We start from the raw sequence: 21445 nt of genomic DNA on the forward strand, positions 1-21445 counted from the left end.
GAAAGTCAAGCGTATGCAAGTACAGCTTCTTCATGGTTTCAGCAACGGATGTTCATTTAAGCCTCAGAAAGTTCTCAAAGAGCTGCTGGGACAAAATTGACAGATCTTCAGGGTGATGTTACTATAAGCTGTTTTTTTCATGGAGACAGTAAAAATGCCTAACGTAGCCCACGGCCTGGTGGTCTGCAGAGAACCACACGCGGCGCTGCCGGGGCCCGGGCAGCCTTCTGAGTGCGGCTCGCGTGTTGCTGTATTTACGCTCCCCGCACGGTCCGGCGGTCCTTCTGGGGCAGGGCCGCGCGGACGGCTATATATGGTCGTTCAGAAGGCGCCAGCGCGAGCCGCAATCCATCTTGAGGACGACACGCGTCCTGCTGCATGACGTCGCTCCGTGAGTCAGATCAGGATTTACCAAAAAAGGTTCAGTTTCCATCCTGAGTGAATGCTAAATTCCTTTCCCTCCTTGCAAAGAAAAATGCTTTGTGTTTTATTATTTCAACAAGTTCTTGATCTTATTGTTTCAATGAGTCCCGATGAATTTTAGTTGTCACCGTTCACATCATTTTTACGGTTCGGCCTCAGACTCCCAAACACACACTGACGGGAGCAGGGCCGGACCTCGCGGCGCACTCCCCCGGCTGTGTCCCGTCCACCCCCGGCTGTGTCCCGTCCACCCCCGGCTGTGTCCCGTCCACCCCCGGCTGTGTCCCGTCCACCCCGGGAGAGGAATAATCACGCCTTCTGGTGCAGCGGGGTGGGAGGAGGTCCCGTGTGCTCCAGCGAAGGGGCTGCGAGCGCATCCGTGGATTGCCAGGCCCTGGCTCCGGAGCTGAAGACCCGTGGGGGTGTAAGTCCCACCGCTGGGGGCACCGGGCCTCGGGGGAGGCAGGGCAAAGGCCAGGCGAGACCAGGGCGCGGGGCAATCCGGCCGCCCCACCCGCGGGCCGCGTGGACCCGAGGACTCCGTCCCTTCCCTCACAGGCAGGACGCAGGAAGCTACAGCCCTGCCCCAGCGTCTGAGGAAGGGAAGAGATCACGTCTGCACGCGATGGCAAGACCAGGAACGTGCGGGCCAGCTCCCGTGGGGTGTCGAACACTGAGTGAACACTTACTAAAAATAAGTAAAACGTGTAGCATTATAAAGAGCAACGTGTGCTAAGGAGAAAAGTCAGAGCAGCGCGGCAGTGGTCAGCTCTGAGGACAGGATTTCGGGGAAGGCGCTGCGGCAAGGGCGACGTCTGAGGAGAACCCGGAGGAGGTGGAGAAGCCGCCCGTGCGCCCTCTCGGTCCGTGCTCCGGAGGCAGGGACGCGGGCCCGGGCTGCTGCGGACCGAGGAGGCCAGCGGGGAGGGAGGGACGGAGCGAGGTTTAGAGCAGACGGTGCCTGGAGAGCAGGTCCCGCGGAGTCGGTGGAGCCCTGGGCGAGGTCTGCTCTCTGTGCAGGGGAGGCAGCTGCGGAGGAGGCAGGTGGGAGAGGAAGGGACGCAGGCGGGACCGTGAGCGGGATCCCGCGTGCGTCGTCCTGGCTCCCGGCTCCCACCGCGGCGCGCTGACCCAGCTTGGAGTTGGCGGGGGCCTGGACCATGGTAGAGGTCATAAAAATGGACGTGTTGGTGGCTGTAGCCTGAAGGCAGAGCCATCATGTCTTCTGATGGGTTCCACGGGGAGAAAATGAGTCAGCAATGACCTCAAAGCCTGTGGCCCGAGTGACGCTTCCAGAGCCGGCAGACACGGGAAGGAGTAGGCCGGGGCGGGGGAGGCAGCGGGGAAGGTCAGCAGCTGCGTTTGGGGCAGCCCCTCACAAACTCATGTGGGGACGCGGGGCGCGTCCTCGGGCCTGTGACAGCGGCGTTTGGGGGAGGCCCAGCTGCGATGCTCCGTCCGCCGCGGCATGTGCCGACCCGAGACCGGCCGCCACCCCCAGGGAATGAGGCGCCCGGACATGTGGAAGTGGGGGCGGGGCTGAAAAGGAGGTGGAGACAGAGTGGCCGGCAGGGTCAGAAGGAGTCCAGGTCCGCTAGGGAAGCCAACTGAGAAAGTTTCCTGAAATGTGCAGCTTAAAGGCTGTCCATAAAGATGATGAGCACTTAGACTGACCCTTGAAGTCAGCACCATGGAAACCAGGGACGGCCCTTCACCGGGGGCGCTTGCGGAGAGGTCGCAGTGAAATCCTGCTACAAGTGGCTTCCAGGCCGCAGGCAACGGTACAACGAGGACATCCGAAAGTTCTCTGCCTGTAAAGGCAGTGAGAAAAGTGGCAGAACCTCCGTCAGCTTTCTAAGAGCACGGGGCCCCTCTGAAGGCAGGCGGCGGTCCTAACTGTAGGAGGCCCTGCTGCGAGACAGGCGGCCGGTCTCCGTCAGAGCAGAGACACCGCAGCAGAACTGGGGGTCGAGGGACCCTCGTCTGCTCCTGCCCCATTGCCAAGTCTCAACCCCCGGGGACAGCCCCCAGGGAGGGCCCGTGGAGGTGGAAATTCTCCGGACTCCCCCTGCCCAGAGACGCGTCACTCTCGGATGAGTGTGGGTCCCCTGGGAGGCCCTCGTGCGAGGCCGTCTTTGCGTGGCCCGACCCGGGGCTGCTCCGGCCAGAAGACAGGTGGGTTGAGCACGCGTCACGGTCACTGTCCCTCCTCATGAGTGCACAGAGCTGTGGCACAGGACGGAGCAGCCGACGAGAGAGCCGGAAGGGAAGGCAGGAGAAGGGCTGGCCCGGGGCGTGGGGAAGCCCCGAGCTCACCTTCACTGCTCTGCGACATCCTCTCCCAGCTGCCCGCGTCTTCCAGGCCCGCCGGCGAGAGCGCGGGACCCCCTCACCGGCCCACCCCGCCTGGCAGTGTCTTGAGCCGCGCACGTGGGCCGCGCACGTTCTCCCGAGTTCGTGCGCCCGCGCTTTCCCGTAGCACATTCATGTGCGCCACAGCTGTGTGTCCGCTCGGACGTGTCGCTCTCGAGGACACCGGGGGGATTTCTGATTTTGTGCCGTGGACACTAACGGCAAGCGTGGCAGGGCCACTCTCCCAGCGTGGCTCCCCACGGAGCTCGGCTCCGTTCCCACGTCCTCAGCGTCCCCGCCCACTCTGGGTCTGGGCTCACAGTCTGGAACATACAGTACCCCGGGGTGGGGACGCCGGCGCTAGCCGCCGTGCCAGGACTCGGCCGGTGGGGGCCGCCTCCGCCTCTGGGCCTTCAGAGCTGACCGCCGGGTTTCCCACGTGGGGGCAGAGGCCGCGGCCGAGGCCCAGGAGGAGCCCCCGCCCCGGACACGGAGGCTGCGGGGAGGAGCCCGACGGGCCGGCCGTCCGGCTGAAGAGGCACGTTGGGCGTTTTTACCGAGTCCGGCCTCCGGTCGCGAAGCCCGGGGAGAAACCCCCAGCTGAACGCGGTCAGCCTGGGAGCCCGAGGGGTTAGTGGCGTCGCTGCTGGACGGGCCGGCGGGCGGCAGCAGGGAGCGCGGCCCCGCGGTCAGCCGGGTGACCCGACCCGTCTCTTGCGCAGACCACGGGAGGCCGCGTCGAGGGCGCACAGCTCGCATCCTGGCCAGCCCCGCCGAGTCCCTCTGTGGACGCCCCGACGCCGCTCCAAGGACCGGGGTCCCCTCCCCCTTCAGAGCCCAGCTCGATGCGCCCTCCTCGCGTGGACGTGCCGAGATAATGACCTCGTCTCCCTGTACATTGTCTGCGAAGACCCCGTTTCTGACCACGTCAGTTCAATGTGCAGCGGCTTAATGCTCCCAGGCCGTCTGGGGACACAGGGCAGACCGTGGCGACCCTCCGTGCCGTGTCGCTGTGGCTCTCTGGCTCCCAGACGCCGGCGACCGGGGGACCAAGCCCTCCACCTCTGGGAGAGACGGCGAAGCCGGCAGGACCGGTCGGCGACTCCAGCCAGGGCGGGCCTGGCTCGTGACCTGCAAGGCAGAGTCCACATTTGCTTTCAAGACTGAGAAATAAGTTATTTTTAAAGAGGGTTTTGGAAGGTATGGTCGTGACCGCGGTGATAGAAGCACCTGCGGGTTTTACGGACTGTCCGTCCGGAAGAGCAGGGACCGTTAGTTCTCTGCCCTGTCAGGGAGAGAGCTCGGACCGTCCGCGTGTCAGGGAGAGAGTTCGGACCGTCCGTGTGTTTAATGGGACATTTCCATTTGCCCTTTGTCCCCGGTTCCTGGCGCAGAGCTCCTAGTCCCCTTGGAATCCCCCGAGTAGGGTCTCTTGTTTTTCTGAATGAGTTTCCTCCCAACCACACCTGAGTTCATGCTAATGAGGTGACCGCGCGAGGCACCCTGACCAGCTTCCGAAGGGGCTGGTGCCCAGAAAGACCAAGCCATGGGTAAAGGGGACGGGAGAGGGGCCAGACGTGGGCTTCCAGTGGCCGAAGAGTCAGTCACCTGGTCCTGCGTAATGAAGACTCCATGGAGACCCGCCAGTGAAGGGCTGCAGAGAGCGTCCAAGTTGGGCAGCACATGGAGGACCAGGGGACGCTGCCCCCCACGGTGCCCTGCGCCTCTCCCGGGGCTGTCCCCAGTCGCATCCTTTGTAGCGGACCAGAAGTCGTCAGTGAAGCAGTTTCCCGAGTGCTGAGAGCCGCGAAGCGAGTTACCAGCCCCGAGGAGCCAAGTGGGACCCGGCTGGGGTACGCGGGGCACCAGGCCCTGGGGCAGGCGTCCGACGTGAGGCCGTGTGGCGGGACTGAGCCGTGACCCGTGGGGGCCGGGGTGCCGATGGGTGCCGCTCAGGGTCGGAAGCCAGCGGCGTGGAGGGACCCGCGGTCGCTCCTTGGACATCTTCGAGACAGAAAAGACACCGTGGACTTGCTGTCAGGAGAGGACAACAGAAACCTCCAGGCGGACGAGAACCTCCGCCCTGGAGGACCCCTCGGGGTGCCCACGCCAGCTGGGGGGCGTCTTCGTGCGAGACGCTGACCCACCGAGAGGGGTATTTCCCGTCAGGGTCGTCCTGCCGCCCCCACTTGCTGGCGCGGGACTGGAACGCAGGGGAAGGTCGCGCGGTCGCCGTGGTCGGCCGCAGCTGCGCGGGCTCCGGAAGTGCGCGGTTCTCAGTGGGGACGGGCGAGAGTGTGCGCGAGACGGAGGACTTGCCGGCATGACGGCGGAGATGGCTCCACGCAGGGAAGCAGGGCAGCGGCTGGGAGTGAGGGAGCCCGGGTTTGTCCTGGACCAGACTGGAGCACGCCGCGGTCCGCTTCCCCCCGGCCCTGCCACATGCGCCACGACCGCGTCTCGGGGCCGGTGGGCTCCCACCAGCTCTCGCGGCAGGAGGACGGACCTGACCCAGTACGGCCGCGGCACCACGATCCCCGTGACGTGTGCCTCCAGGTGGGGTCCAGGCCGCTGTCTACAGCAGCCTCGACCCGTCGTAGGTGACGGGGATCATGGAGGCGTCCCTGAGGGGTCAGTGAGAGCCACCTGGGCGAAGGAAGACGGGCGACAGCACGCTGTGGGCAGGGAGAGCAGCCCGGGACAGGCCCACGCGGGAGGGCGCTCGGTGCTCTCTGGGGTTTTGAGGACATGAAAGACCTCAAGGGCTGGGCTGTCAGAGCCGGGCCGCAGGGAGCCGAATGAGGCCGCGCGTGGGCCGGCTTGTTCGTGCGTGGGCTTCCGCAGCGCTTGTGCGTGAGCGGCGCCGCCCAGCTGTCCCCGCGGCGCCGCGTTTGCCGCGCTGATACCCCGGACCTTCCTCGGGTTTCTGGCCTGACCCGGCATTACTGATGCTCAAAAAGCTTTACTCGCAAAAGAAAAAAGTTCATTAAAATGAGAACCTGCTTCTTAGGAAAAGACTGTTAAAAAAAACCCCGAAAGACAGCCCGTCTGCTAGGAGAACACGTTCTTTATCTGCCTGAAATGGGTCTCTGCTGAGAACAGACAAAGAACTCGTGAAACTCAAAAGTAAGAAGATACACAACGCAGTTAGCAGAGGAGCAGATGATGGAAACAGACGTTCCACACAAGAGGGGGCACAGGCGGCCGATGGGCTGTGCTCAGACCCCTCCTCCTTCACACCCGCCCGTCACGCCACCCGAATGGTCTCCTCCAGACTCCGCCATGGCCCCCCACACCATCTCCCCGGAGGCCCACCACGCTGGGTTCCTTTCCGTCTTGCCTGCTGCCAGTCGTGGCCAGTGTGGCTGTGGTCCCTCCAGGTGGGGCGGCCACCGGCCTCCTGGGCTACACACCGCACGCAGCCCCTCCTGCCACCAAGAGGCCCATGAAAGCAGCAGCTGCTGTGCAAATCTCCGGGTGTGACCTCCACACTCAGTTATAAGACGCTGAAGCTGCCCCCAGCTCTCACGGTGGGGTCGGTCCGTGGCCATGTAGGGAGGGCACTCAGGGAGCCCTAGGAGAGACCCGTGCGGTGCGGGAGGAAGGGAGGCTCCCCCTCCCCAGCACGCCCTTGTGGGGCAGGAGTGCCGGCTCCCTTGTGAAGACCCCTCTGGCCTCTCAGCCCGGGGGTGAGACAGCACTGGCTGACTCGGACCCAGACCGAGCTGAGCCTCTCCTGAATTCTTGACCCACAGAGAGCAGTGGAATACTAAATGTTTAATAAATACTACATGGAATACTAAATGTTTACTGGCTTACGCGGTTAGGTGTGGGGGGTGAAGCGTCCTGCAACAGTCGTTACGTGCGGTTCAAGCTGGAGGGAACAAGCCGCCTTCGTCTGACTCGGGATCAAAGCCACATTCTGCCACTTAGAAAGCACATTGTTTAGACTGTCCCCATCTATGAGGGGGATGTACTGCACTTGTTCCCGTAGGTTCTGAACCTGAGAGAGGAAGAGAAGTCGGGGGGGGGGGGAGAGTTGGGAGCGGCCAGAGTTCGAGGTAGGGGAACTGTGGAGAAAGAAATGCTGAAAAGATGATGTTTATAAACCGTTAAGGAATCACATGTGATATAATCCACATTTCTGACCGCACCCAGGGAACTGCTGGCAAAATATACAGTTGCTGTTTCAACTCTCAGGTCAGGCTTGCGAAGAACCCAGTCGTGTGAAAACTACACACAGGTGAGGGCTGAAGCAGGGTTAGGTCATTCCCCAAAGTTCCCACCACACGTAAGTATCGGCGCCCTGACCCAAGTTCTAGAACAGCAGGGTCAAGCCTCTGGAGCAGAAAGCGAAAGGGAGCTCGGATCCAGCCGAGGGACCTCCTCTGCCTGCCCTCTCTGCCCTCCATGGGTCACCATTCATCCGGAACCACAGGCCTCAAGACCAACTCTCGAAAAGCCTTCTTTCCTCTTCAAGCATCCTGGAGGGCCCCCAGGGGAAGAAAACTGAGGAAAACCCCAACGATCAAGATGTGGCAGCCTCGAGGCCTGTTGGGTTCCCAGGACTGTCTCTGCTCAGCGACCCGCCCCCCACCCCCGGGACTATTTCACCACCTTCTCCCTTTCTCCCTGGATTTCCGGAGGCCCCTTGGCCAGTCACTGGCTCGAGGCTTGCAGTGCGCCTTAGGAAAGAGAAGTGTGTAGGATGCTGCTCCCCACAGGCTCGCAGAGTCGGGGCCTGAATCATTTTAACAGGGTAATGCGCCGGGCTGGCTCGGCCATGTTGGCAGCAGACCACAGCTAGAGAACTTGTATTTCCTGCCATGTGTGCGACAGCGGCGGGCCATCGGGGGTGGGGTGGCGGAGGGGGGCCGCCCGCCGCCTCCGGGTCTGGCACCCAAGACCAGGGCTCTCCCTAATTCACCCCAAGTAGCAGGAAATGGGGCTTGAGCAAAAAACGCCAAACAAAGTGCTTGATAACCAGTTAAAAGATAAATCTCACCAAACAGCGGAGACCTGATGGTTCCAGATCCTTTCTCCAAGAGCAAAAACAAAGAGAATTCCTACGTTACAAACAGGAGGGTCAGGCTTTCCAGTTCCAGACCTTGGCATGTGTTAAGCAAAACCAAGAATAAGCAAGAAAATATGCTATTTGAATTGCATTCAAAACGTCTTTTACAAGTGAAGCAAATTACTTCTGCATGTTCTGGGGCCCTGCAGAGAACAAATACTGTTCTGCCTTAATGGCTAAAATTACACAATTTGCTTTTAACAGTAAACCGAAAGCCACGGTGGCTGCAGATAGCATCGCGCTCCCTCCACGCAGCCCTAGCGCCGGCGGTTTCTGGGCATTTCGGAGGGACGTGGGCGTCCCCACCGCGCAGCGTGGCTAGGAGGGCCCGGGAGGGCGCCGGCGGGGACGCGGCCCGGCCGCTCCCCTGGACGGTCTCGCTCCTGCCCGCCCTCGCTTCCCTTCCTCCGCGCAGCCGGTTCCGGGACGGAGCAGCGTCGGACGGGGCGCGGTGGGCCCGAGTTACCGACCTGTGACCAGGCCCCCGGGCCGACCCCCCGCCCCCGACAACTGGATGTCCACTGCCCCGGGCGCCCCTGCGGCGCGGGCAGTCCCGGCGAGGTCCGGCCCGACGCCCCCCCCGCCCCGCGCCAAGGCGCCCCTCGGCGTCCAGGCGTCCGGAGGGCGCGCGCGGGAGGCCCGTCCCGGGGCGCAGCGGCGGCCCCAGGTCCCAGCGCCCGGCTTCCCGCCCGCCCCGCCCGCCGCAGGCGCGTGTGTCCGGCAGGGGGCGCCGGCGCCGGCCTTGCTGTGCCCGCGGGGCGGGCGGGCCCCGGACCCTGCCTCCTGCGCGCCCGCGGTCCGCCCCCCGCGCTCCTCCCGGCGGCCGGCGGGACGCGCAGTCCGCGCCCCGGATCCTCGCAGCAGCGCGCGCCGCCCCCGGGCCGGGACCGGACGAAGAGCAGCGGTTCTCCGAGAGGCGCCCACTCGCGCGGAGCCCGGGAGCAAGGGCAGCGCGCGCGGCCCCCCGCGCCCCGCCGGCCCCCCGCGCCCCGCCGGCCCCCCGCGCCCCGCCGGCCCCCACGGCCCGCGGCATGGCCCCGGGCTCGGCGCTGGCGCCGCTGTGCGCTCCGGCCGTCTGGGTGGCCGCCGCGCTCCTGCTTTGCGCGCCCCGGACCGCAGGTAGGACCCGTCGCCTCGGGGCGGGGGCGGGGACTCGCGCGCTCGGTCTGCGCCCCCGCGGCTGTGCCCGCGGCCTCTCCCCGGATCCCGGCCGCCGCGATCCCGCGCCCGCCGCCCCGCGCCGCTTCCACTGAGGCGCGCTCTGGGGTCGGCTCAGCCTTTCCAGAGGCCGCGCGGGCGGCGCCGGGGAAGCCCCGGCCGGGGGTCGGCGAGGGTCGTGGTGTGGAGGCGGCCCCGGCCCGCCGATGGGACTTTACTTCTTAGGACCTCGAGTGGGTCCCTGCCCCCCAGGTTCCCGCAGGGCCCACGGCCCCCGCGCCCCGCTCCGAGCCGGAGCCCCCCACCCAGGGCGCGCGGCGCCGCAGTCGGGCGGGGCCCGGGGACGCCCGGGGACGCCCCCCCCGCCCCCCGCTGCCGGATCGAAAGGGACTTTGGTTTCCCTTTTGTTGGCCCGTCCACCCCCTCCTCCACTCCCGGGAGGTGGTCGAGTGGCGTTTCCTGCCTGGGGTCGGAGGGTCGCGGGGCGGCCTTTTGGCGGCTGGGGCGGCCCCCCGGGACCCGGGACGAGTCAGGCCGCGGGACGGTCGGGCCCGCGTTCCTGGCGGCATTTCCTGGAGGGGCGCACGTCGCCCCCGAGGGCCCCGCGCGGGCTTGTCTGCGTGGGCTCGGGGCTTGCGGGAACCGCCGCGGGGTGCGGAGGGAGCCGGGGGGACCCGCCTGGGGAGCCGAGGGGGCGGCGCGCGCCCACGCCGTCCGGACCCCGAGCACCTCCGGCCGCGCGCGGGGCCGCATTCCGGGCACCCTGCCGGGCTGGGGGCGGCGCTGCCTGCGGGCCGGGGCGCGGGGAGGCCGAGGGGGCCGGTCTCCCGGGCCAGGAATGTTACACTTACGGGGGATTCAGGGACGCCCGCCCCCCGCGCCGTGCCGCCCCCCGTCCCCGTGTTCCTGCGGGCAGGTGAGCGTCGGGGGCCGTCGCGGGAGGGGCTCCCTCTTCCCGCGTCGGGCTGCCAGCGGCGCGCTCCCGGGACCGTCTACACGGTCGGGAATGCTGCGCAGCCCTTCTGGGGAGTCGTCTGGGTTTGAGCAGATGCCGATTACGTCAGACCGCGCGGGCTACTTGATTTGGGAAGGGGGCGCGCCAGTGTGTCGCTGGCCCTGAAAGCATAAAGCGCCCGGGGTCCTGGGTGCGGTGCCCGCTAGCCTATCCGGAGTCCGCCTGGGGAGTCTCGCCGCATCCCTGCGGGGCTCTGCACCCCTCTCCCCGCCGGAATCCCTCTCCCCTTTAGGGCGGGGGATCTGTTCACTGCGGGATGGGGCGGCAGGGGCTCAGGTCGGCGCCGGGACGTGGCCGCTTGGGGCTGGGTGGTCTTCGCCCCTGAGCCCGGCGGGTTTGCGGCTGCGGCGGCGCTTTCCGTGGCGCGCGCGCAGGGTGGGAGCTGTGCGGCCCGCAGGGCTGGGGCGGGGGGCGCTGCGACAGAGGCGACCCCCTCCTGCTCAGATCTGGGTTGGCGCAAGCACGGGATGGTTACCCTCGGGTCGGTAGTCCGCACACTGCCGCCCTTTCCAGTCGAATTTCAGAAATCTCTCAGGGACAAAGCAAGCCTGGGTCCTCCTCCTTAACTCCTGAGCCCCGAGGGGAGGTGACTACGTTTTCCCAGCGAACACTCGTGTCTGAGTGTGGGGAGGGAGTGGGAGGCGTGTTCACCGCCTCTTCCTTCTGCAGTGCTGGGTTAGCGGAGAGTCCACATTTGTTCATGTTCAGATACGGATACAGCTTCACGGGGACAGGAGATGTGGGTGCTTGGCATCTTCTGTGCTGTGATGAGAAATCCTTGTAACCGAGCCTGGTTTAGACTCCAAAAACGTTACTATGTAAAAACTGGGAAAGGTGGTTGTGGAAGGATTTGTAAGTCCTTATTCTACACTTTCATAGATGGCTCTTCCCTAAGGAGACAGATTCCTGAGCGCTGTGTGCCTCGCCTGCGTGGGACAGGCTGGGACTGGTGCTTTTGGGGTTCTCCCTTCCCCATTTGACCGTGCTGCCTTGACTTCTGGCCCAGATCCGTGGACTGACAGTCGTATTAAATAATGCTCGCGGGCCATTTGGAAGCAAGCAAACGAAAACCTCTTGAGTAAGAAGACTTTGGAAGAAGACGACTTTTCCTGTGTATAGTGAGACAGCATGTTTTTCTTGTTACAGCTGTGTGCGTAGCAGAGCAGCACACGTGGGAAATATTTTCATGTTTAACATCGCGAGCACTGTGGCGTGTGCTCAGTGGGGAAGGCCATCCCGAGACCCGGACACGGCTGCCCCCGTGGACACCCGCAGTGAGTGTCCGCAAAAGCCGCGTGGGTGCCCACGGGGCTCTAGGCAGTGTGGCTGAACTTGGACTTACCAAAGCAAGTCACAGTTGGAAATACGACCAGAATTTTGCATAACGGCTCGTGTGCCAAAAATCAACGTGACTTTCGGAACACGCTTCCTAGGGTCGTTTTGGGGGCAGGATCTGTGGATGGACGTGAGGCAGAGGGAACGACCTTTCTGTTTTTATTGTGAAACCCGTTTCCTGTTGTTGGGACCAAGTATGGCCTCGTTTGGTGTTTCTGTGTCCCTCTTTGCGGTGAAGTATTTGTTTGCCATGAATAGTCAGTCAGCCTTGGTTTAACCTCTGAGACATTTAAGCCTGGCCAAGCCTGGGTTTAACACGGCTCTTTCCTCTGGAATATTTCCCCCAGATCCATGGGCTGGAGATGTCTGGGGCCACAGCTCCTCTGACAGAGAGGGAGGAGCAATCCTTTAAAGGGGGATTTCTGAAGGCAGGTTTCCGCCCAGAAGGGGCTCTCCTTTACAAAGGCTTCCCCTCGGGGGAGGCCAGGATGTGGAAACTTATTACCATTGCAATGCGGCCTGGGTGTGAAGGGTTTGGCCTCCTGGGCCTGCGGAACCCTGGCCAGCCTGGCGAAGCGCGGGGAGTTGGTGTGCTCTGTGACCGCGTTCCCCGGAGAGCTCGGAGAGCTCTAATTATGTAATTCCAAGTTGCAGTCAGGGGAGAGACAGTGGCTCTTAGTGTTCTCCCCACCCAAGGTTTATGACCCTCTTCTGAAACGTTCGTTGATACCACAGGCCTTTTGGTGTTTGTTTGTCCATTCCCTGTGGACTGGCCTGTCTGCCTCCCCAGCTGCAGCATCCTGGGGTCACCAAGGAGAGCAGGGCAGGGTGGGGAAGCACTGAGTTTGCTCTGCTGGGCCCGTGGTGGGGGGGGCCAGGGGGGGCTCCTGAAGGGTTCTGACCCCTCCTGCTAGAGAAGGTTGTCCCAAAGATCCTTCTTTGGGGACTCTGTGGTGACCTCCAGGAAAGCCTTGCAGGAACACTTTCAGAGCAGAGGGGCTTGGTTTTGCAGAGGAAGCCTTGGGGCGAGGCCTGGGGCTGGCGTGGCCAGCCGTGGCTTCGTGGGAGGACAGGCAGGGTTCAAAGATCAGCGCGGCTCCAGAACAGAGGTGGCGGGGTCCGGCGAGCACTGAGGGCTTCCTGAGCTGTGGAGCCACAAGAGGAGCTCCAGGCCCGTAACTATGCCGGCAGCTACGCCGGCGGCCGCAGGGCTCAGTGCCTGCCTCTCCCGGTGGGGCAGGAAGGAAGGGCAGGGCGGCGCGGCTCGCTTGTGCCGTCGCCTGAGAACGGGTCTGGGTGTGTGATCTGGTTGAACTCGTGCTAACAGAGTGGCCAAGGGTTGGCCGGACAGTGCTGGAAGTTTGCTGAAAGCTTTTAGAAAATGGGGGACTGTGTTCGTGTGGTTTGCACCATTTGGGGGGGTTTCTGTTCTGGTGTTTTTTTTGTTGTTGTTTGTTGTTGTTGTTTTTAAAGTTGTATCTCAGAAAGAACTCCCCCACCCCCAAAAAAATCAAACGCCCAAGGGAAGGAAGTAATTACAGAAAAATTTAGCCTAATTACACTAAGTGGCTTGTCCTCTAGAAAGTCTCCTGTTCCGGGAGAAGTGTGTGTGTGTGTGTCTTTAACTGTCGCTGGAAGGAGCTCCAGGAGGCTGTCACTTGGAAGATGTTATCTGGGGGGATGTGGCTGCTTCTTCAGGTCCTCCGTGAGTGGGGGAGGGTTCGCCCATCCCCCACGCTCCCAGCCCCGGGACTTCCCCAGCCCGGTGCCCCCTGCCCTGGGGGGTGCTAGTTAACCCAGCGTGCACCGAAGTGAAAGAAATCTTTGCAGACCTGAGCCCTGAAGGACAGTCGTCAGCAGCACATGTAGCTCTTCAGGTTAACATTAATCAAACTCAAACGCAGGATTCACTTGGTCGCTGCCCTGGCCGCCTTCCTCAGGTCCAGGCACACAGAGGACACCCCCTCGCTGCGGGGAGCTCTCTGCCGCACCCCAGCCCCCAGCGCCTGCCCCTCCCCTTCCTCCTGGCCAGAAGGGGCTCTACCTGCTTTGCTAGAGCTTCCTTTGTTGCTGGTGGGAGTTGGGAAGGCAGAACCCAGTTGGATGGACGCTAACCAAGGTGGAGAACCAGAGGGCCCTGCCCCCGGGGCGCGCAGCACGTGTGAGGAGGGCTAGGGCCAGGACACCTTCCCGCTGACTTGTTGGGCACCTCCTTCCCCAACCCTGGGGGTGTAGTAGCAGCGCCCCCGGGGAAACCCACTTAATGGACTGAGCCACCCAGGAGTGCCTTCTGCTTAGTTCTCAAAACACAAATAAGGAAAGGAGAAATCAGAAAGTAATGTGGATTATCTCAGATCTTTTATTTATTTTATTTTTATTTTATCTGTTATTTTAAAAGTTTTGTTTATTTGACAGAGAAAGAGATCGCACAAGCAGGGGGAGGGGCAGAGGGAGAAGCAGACTCCCCGCTGAGCAGGGAGCCCAATGTGGGGCTCCGTCCCAGGACCATGACCTAAGCTATCTTCTAAAAAAAGACAAAACCCGGGGCCCCTGGGTGGCTCGGTCGTGGAGTGCCGGACTCTGGGTTTTGGCCTGGGTCCTGATCTCCTGGTGGAGCATCTAGCTCCTTGGCAGGCTCCGCTCTGCATGAGGTCTGTTTGGACTCCGGCCGGCTGCCTCTGCCCCTGGCACTCTTGGCGGGGAGGCGGGTGGTGGGGGGACGCGAGGCTCGCTCTCTCTGTCTCATGGATAATTAAATTAAAAAAAAAAAAAGACAAAACGTGAAAACAAATCTTGCATTCCTAGGTTTGTCTTTGGCTGTGAGGAGGCGTAATGCTTCGGATGCTGTTTGGGGTGCCGTGTGGGCGCGCGGCTGGTGTTGCAGGCCGGGGTCCCGCGGCGGGAGGTCGGAGACACGGGGTGGAGTTGGAGACGTTGGTATAACTCAGGATTCCTGCACTCGCAGACACCACATGGGCACGCGCACACGGATGTTCAGATTCGGACTTCGTAAACTGTAAAATACCTGTTTTCCCATAGGTAACGGTCATGTCCTGGTTCCTGACTAGCCGTGAGCACTCTCACTGCCCAGATCTTGGTTGCAGGGTCCTGGGCGCACTCGGGGCGGGGAGGACTCCGGAGGCAGGACTGACCGTGGGGACGGCGCGGAGGAGTCCTGGGTGAGCCCAGGGCGTTTTCTCGGGCCAGAAGGGAAGTGATGAGGAGTAGCGGGAACTTCACACGCATGCAGGTCACCCACTTGCCGGAGCTCTGGGGGTCGGGTTGGGGGCGCGTTCAGCACCCAGCCAAGGGCGGCCCAGGGTCCTGCGTGGGGCACCGGAGCAGCCGCGGCTCACACCCGTCACGGGCCCGCGAGGAACCGGATGCCCTGGTTCGTCTCCCCGGGCTGCAGGCCAGAGCCCCACAGACCCGGTGACTTAAAGCACAGAACGTACAGGGGCCGCGTGCAAAGTCAGGATGTCGGCAGTCCGTACCCCGCCGGGCGCCTCCAGAGAAGCCTCTTGTGTCTTCCGGCGTCCCGTGCGGCATCAGCGCGCTGCCTCGTGCGCCTCATGCGGCCGCCTCTCCCCTGTGCCTGGGTGGGTGTCTCGGTCTTGGTGTCAGGACCCCCGCCACGGGGCTTAGGCCCACTCTAAATCCGGGACGATTTCGTTCCGGGGGCCTTCCCTTGTTACGTCTGCAAAGACTGCTTCTGCGTGAGGACACCTTGAAGTTCTAGGTGGATTTGAATTCGGGAGACACCGTTTAACCCACTACGTTCCACAAATGAATGGGTGGGGTGAGGCCGCCTCCCTGCAGTGAAACGCCAGCCGGTAAATGTGCAGCCAGTGGGAGGCTCACAGGAGCGGTGGTGATCGTGGACACTGACCCGGGCACGTGCCGTTAGCGAATGCCCAGTCTAACGGGGGGGGCATGGGGGTGTCTCCCGTAGAGCCTTCTTGCACAAGGGGACAGTTAGGGACAAGATAGAGACATAGAACATCACGCTAACGGGCTGCTCGGGGTTAGGGTTAGTCGCTCTCCTGAGAAGGTGTGTGTCCCTTGGGTGCTGTTCCAACGGGAATACAAAACGGGACTTGAGCCAGCACGCCCAGCGTGGGGAAGGGCCCTTGATGACACAGTTGGCTTTTAGTAGAAAACATCCAGGTCATGAAGGGCAGAGTCGGCCAGGGAACGGGTCCAGCCTGAAGGAGACTGCAGGGCCCCACGCAGAGGGTGACCTCACACGGGTCCGGGCTACCGCGGGAACACGCCGACGTGGGCGTCGGTGAAATGGTTATGAAACGGGAATGGGGGGGTAAATTCTCCAGAGGTGTGGTCAGGGTTAAGGATCCCGAGTGCGAGGGTTGTGGGAGGTCATGGAGGAGCACGTCCCGCTCTGGGGAAGGTCATGCTGTGTGTTCATGGCTCAGGGGCGCAGTGTCCACTCTGCCGCCGCGGCCTCGGAGCGAGAGCGCCGTGTGAGTGTGGAGTTGAAGGACGGACGTATGGGCTGGACGTGAGCAATAAGTGGGTCTGGTCTGGGGGACGGTCCCGCAACAATCCTGCGACCTTTCTGTAAACTGGGAAGGATTGACACATCGAGGACGGGACGGGGATACACTGGCGCGACCGGGGCAGCATCTCTGAGAAGAAAGACACAAACGGTCGTATTCATCGGAAACGGTGTCAGACCTCACACAGGACTGGGGAGGGGCAGGACTCCCGTGGGTTTGACCAGTTTCTCCGACGAGACTGAAAATGGCCCGGTCGTCCCCCGTTTCTGGACCGCCGGGACGTCTAACATGCTTCCCCTTAGCTTTTTAATTACAGAAAATGTCAGATGTCCACGCAGTGAGACCGGTACGGTGACCCCTGCTGTGCTTTCCCTGCAGCCTCCAAGATGACAGGTTCTGTTAAAGTGGTCCATTTCCCGGGCCCCCCCATGTCTTCCGGCTCGGTGCAGACCGGCCTTGGACCCTCGGCTCTGTTGGTGGCAGGATGCAGGCTCCCTTTGCTTCACCATCAGAGCGGCCTCTGGCCAGACCTGGGGGTCCCGCTGGGGCTGGGCTGCTGCGTTGCGGCAGGTGCCGGGGCCGTGGGCATCCTGTGTGGAAGGACCCCAGCGCATCCTGGTGCAGAGGTGTGTGGGGACCCCGGGAAGACCCCACTGATTGGGCTGGTCCTTCATTCGTGGCCCCTGTTGGCAGGTGCCCCTTGGCCTGTCCAGGAGAGGTGCCTCGCGGAGCCCTGCCTGGAGCAGATCGTCCATCACAGTCATCAGGGCCCGGCCTCGTCAGCCCGAGGCTGCTAAGGTTGGAAAGCCAAGGCAGGCGGAGGTGGGCCCTGGGGCCTTTGGGTCCCAATAGCCCCTCCCGTTTTCCCAGCAGCCGCGTTTCCAGACACCGTGTTTCCTGCGTCCTGGTGCCGAGGGTCTGACGACCACCCTAAGATCCAGCCCGCGGGTGGCAGAAACCCGTTCACACCCGGTAGGACAGAGGAGGAGGTTTGTATCCAGATCACGTACCCGCAGGTGCATGGGAAGAGCAGCGTTCCGCGGCGTGTCCCGCAGGCCGTTTGCTGAAGGCCGGAACCTCAGGGAGCGCGTTCGGTCCCGCTTGGCCTGAGCACGGCGCAGGCGATGAGACGGCGGCCCCGGGACTCCTCGGCCTGCTCCAGCGTTTGGCTGGGTCGGAGCAGGCATGGAGGGCTGTGCAGGGGGTGATGTGGGGGCCCCGGCGCGGGGACTGGGGTGTCCGTGGCCACTTGGAGGGCGGTTCGCGGTGACTGTCAACATTCCGAACGCGCAGGTTCTGTGGCTGCTGCAGGACGTACGTGCGCTGGGAGGCGTGCTGTCCCTGCCGCCCCATTTCTAACAGAAACAAGTCGGCGGTAGTGACGTGTCCTTTAACGGGACCCAGGCTGCCAGCACGGCGTTCCCATAGCGTCGAAACAGAATCCAGGACCCGTGGGTGCCGCAGGGGGTGCTCCGCACGCGATCCTGGCTGGGGCGAGTGTCTGGCCGCGGGAGGGTTCGCGTCACGTGGGGCTGGTCTGCACGATCCCACCTCCGTCCCCGGGTGTGTGGAGACGCAGGCCTCGGGGATCGGTGGCCTAGACCGACAGCAGCGGCGCCCCCGGGGGAGGACAGAGGAGTCTCGGGGTCTCTGTGGCCGCTGCGTCTCCCCCACCAGGGACACCTCACTGGGTCCTTTCTTTAAGCCCCCAGGGAAGGAGCCGTGTCCGGCATGAGACAAGGTACCGTGCTCTTCCTCCCTGCTCTGTCCTGCTCTGGCCGCAACAGGGCAAAGGAGGCCCTGGAAGTTCCCAGCCCGTCGGGGTGCGTCTTGACCTGGAGGGCCTCACGGACAGGTAAAGGTCCGGAAGCCCGAGGTGCCCGTGCTCCAGGCCTGCTAGTTCCCTGGGTCTTCACGCTCGCCGCGGAGTGGGGCGTCTCTTGGTGGCCCCCTTGGTGCTCGATCCACACCCCGTTCTTAACGGCTCATCATTTGTGAAGCTGTCCCCAGACCCTCCAGGTGGGCTTGCCGGCCCTGGGCGGGGGCAGCCGGCCCCGTGACTCCTTGGACCGCCAGGGCCGTGGCCGTATGTAGACCTTGTGTAAATGGCCACAAGAACCAGACTTTTCTGGATCTTTTGAAGCTAAAGCGAAAACCAGGGGAGTCCGAAAGCAGGTTAGGATGGAAATAGAACCAGAGCTGTCCTCCAGGACGAGCCGCCTTCGGTGTTCCTGGCTGTTTGGCTGCGGGGCCGCTGCGGTCACCGAATGGCGTTTCATAAGGAGGAGGCCATGCGGTTCCGGGGGGAGTTATGTCTCCCCACAGCGCGGTCCACGGGAGGCCCCCGACCTCAGGATGTGTTGTGGCTCCGAAGGATCCAGTTCCAAAGGTCGTGATGCTCTGTGACTGGGGTCCTTACAGAAGGGGGAAACTTGGGCCCAGAGACGGACGCGCCGTCGCATGCAGGGCACGCGGAGCCGCGGGGAGCAGGCGCCGCAGCCGGCCGAGCGCCCACCGCCGAGTCCGTGAGGTGACAGCGTCCCTCGCTCCAGCTGTCCCGCTGCTCCTGCTCGTTAGCACGGCCCGCGCTGACCCCGACGCTGTCAGGACGCCCCTTCTACCTGGAGCCCCGGGAGCCCCGCGGCTGGTCAGCGTCAGGGTCAGGGGTTGGGTCACGGCCACGGAGGGACCGTCATGGCCCAGTGGGGTTGAGTGGCTTGGCACAGAGGGCGAGTGCGTCCTCCCGGGGCGCGTGCTGTCCCCTGCTGCTCCCCTAGACAGCACGGCGGCCAGGCGGCTCTCGGGGGGCCGTGGGGCCCGTCCGTCTGTCCCCCGTCCCTCCCGCGGCTTGCCTGGCTCCCGGGGTCAGAGCAGAGAGGGTCTGCCCATGCTCCCTCCGGGTCGAGGCCTCGAGGTGCCCATCCCGCTTCCCTCGGGGAAAGCGCGGGAACAGTCACAACAGGAATCAGAGCAAACGCCCCGGGCGCTGGGGCTGCCGCGGTCAGACGTGTGATGTATCCGCCGGGAGCCTTTGAAGCAGGAGGCTGGGACTCCTTGAAGTCTGGCCGCTGTGGGGAAGCGAGACCCGCGCCAAATGGAGAGGAAGGGGCAGGTGGCCCCGGGTGGCTTGTGGGGTCCCTGGGCTCGCGGCTCCCGGGAGGACAGGTGAGGGAAGGAGCTCTCGGAGGGACACGTCTCCCTCTTCCCTTGTGTCCTGTTCCAAAGCGCAGGCTGGCTCCGGCGGCTGCAGGGCGTTCCCGGTGGACGGGGAGAGGCTGTGAGCTGGCTCGCAGTTTGCCGTCGGGGGCCCTGGCAGGGCGCAGGGTCACACGGCCGGCAGCTCACCAGTGTGCACCTGGTGTCGGCTCACGGGGCGCCGGAAGGGGAGGCCCAGGGCCACAGGGGAGAAGAGATCCCCGCAGGGGTGTCGACGCGCGCCTTCCTGGCCTGCAGGGGGGCGTGGGAGGGAGCGGAGGCCACGTGAGAGGTGGGACCCGCATATGGCCTGGCTGCGTCAGGCACAAGGTGATGCTTTGCTGGGATTCTGGTGGCCTTTCTTGACCTATCCTGGTTTTCCTTCACTGTTCGTCGCTGCCGGTCAGTTCTGGAAGACGGAGCCGGAAGGAGTGCGCCGTCCCGGACGCTGGGCTCCCTTGGTCGGGTAGGAACCAGGGACACGCTTGGTAAGAAGGAAAAAATGCAACAAGGCCGTTAGCACATGAAGTGATCCTCTGAGATTTTGAAAACGTGAGTCGTGGAAGTGAGCCGGAGGCGGAGGAGGAGCGTTTGGAAGGTTCTCCCTCAGAGACAGGGAGGCGGCTGAGTTCTTCGATCCGTCACGACTACGAGCCGGACTTCGCTTTAATACGAATCTATACGGCACGAATTTGGTCTCTAAAGAACAGAGTCAGAACTAAGTAGGTGCGTGTTGGAATCCAAAGCACCTGGTGGGACACACCGGGCCGAGGAGCTCTGGTTGCCCGAGAGGCCGGCTGCGGACGAAGCAGGAGACCTTGTGTCAACCCCTAGTTGATGTCGGCGGGGATCGCGCGCCGTTACCGGAGCCCGTGAAGAGCAGAGACGTTCGAGCACGACACGCGTCGGACCTTAGACATTTCCAGAGCACGCGGGAAGCTGGATTCTGTTTCTTTAAACGCGCGTGCGAGCTTGGGCCATGCGGTTGTGCCCAGAAACGGCCCGGGGGGTAAGGTCAGCAGGGGCGGCCGACACTGTAGAGACATCGTGGTGGGCTGGGCGGCTCGGGGAGCTCCGGGGTCGGCGGCCAGGGTCGGTCACGGGCCTGGCCAGGGCCAGAGGGGGCCGAGGGCTGATTCTGCTTCGTTTGTTTTTTCCGTCCGGTCATCTGGAAGGGCGGTTGGGTTTGCTACACAGAAGCAAGCGCTTGGTGCCACCAGTGACTGTGGCCCAGGCCATTTGCACGTGCTTCCTGCCCTTTTTATTTTAACACCAGAATTACTGCCGTAGAAATACACAAACCATAAAACTCTCCCTAGAACTCACTGGTTTTACGATGTTCACAGCATCGTGCGGGACACGCCGTCACCAGGGCCTGTTTAGATGAGAGATGAGGACCCGCCGGAGGACACTGCCGGCTGCTGGCCATTTTCAGCTTACAGAAGTGGCCCTCCCGTGGGGTCCCGCTTCCACACATTTGCCTTGAAAGACCGGCATGAGCTTTTCCCTCCATCTTACTGTGAACCATCCCCAAAGGGTTCGAAGCCAGGAGCTGCCCGTGTGGACAGAATTAAAGGGGACTTATCGGCTGTGCTCAGATCCTTGAAGTCTTATGGGAGAGCTTGCCCTGTGGCCCCGCGTGGCGTCTGGGGGCCGCAGTAGTACAGGATCGTAACCTCAGCGGGTGAAGCTGAGCGGGACAGGGTTTGGGTTGATGCGGCCAGAACTTTCTAGGTACAAAGTGGCCTACCCAGTGACCCGGCCATCACCGATCTGGGGTGTCAGCGGGAGCGGCCCCTGCTGGCCTCTGGCTTCTGCTCACCTGTGCAGGGGCTCTGCTGAGCGCCCGCTCTCGCCTGGCTGCGCTCGGCTCCGCTCGGCTCTGCATGCCAACCTTTGTCCCTTACCCCGAGGGACCCTCTGTGCGGAGAAGCCCGTGCTTCCCTGCCAGCCCTGTTCTCACAAAACGTGTGTCTGCCCTCACGTGGGGTCCCAGAGGTCGGGGTGGAGCCACCCCAGGCCGTCCAGGGGCCCCAGCTCCCCTGCTGCGGCGGAAGCTTCCTGAAGACAGGACCGCGGCCCCCCTCCCACGGCTGCACCCCCAGCCCGCCGGGCACAGACCCCGGGGCTCAGTGTGTGCTGGGAGGCGCGGTGGGACCCGCTTCATGCGCAGGCGCGTGTGCACGGGCGGAGAATCCCGTCAGGCCGAATGAGTGGACAACGTTGTAGGTAAGAAGTGATGGAACTAAATGGGTTAAAGGAGCCGGTCTGAAAGTGATCCGCGGGACCAGGGCGGGGAGCCGGACGCATGGGGGGCACGGGGCGGAGAAGCCTTTCTGTAAGGACGCCGTAACGGCAGGCGCAGGGCGAGCTTTG

The 21445-nt window shown here is 63.4% G+C and overlaps 1 protein-coding gene across 1 annotated transcript in view; it reads left to right on the forward strand.

Moving 5' to 3' along the window:
* The first annotated feature begins 8663 nt into the window (after positions 1-8663).
* Positions 8664-21445, forward strand: part of ROR2 (receptor tyrosine kinase like orphan receptor 2) — a 138804-nt gene continuing 126022 nt past the window's right edge. Inside the window, exon 1 of the mRNA XM_082696581.1 lies at positions 8664-8968. Coding sequence (XP_082552707.1) covers positions 8881-8968 — 88 coding nt within the window. The 5' untranslated portion in view covers positions 8664-8880. The remainder of the gene's footprint in view (positions 8969-21445) is intronic.

The sequence above is a fragment of the Mustela nivalis genome (genome assembly GCF_964662115.1).
Source record: "Mustela nivalis genome assembly, chromosome: 13".
Lineage (NCBI taxonomy): Eukaryota > Metazoa > Chordata > Mammalia > Carnivora > Mustelidae > Mustela > Mustela nivalis.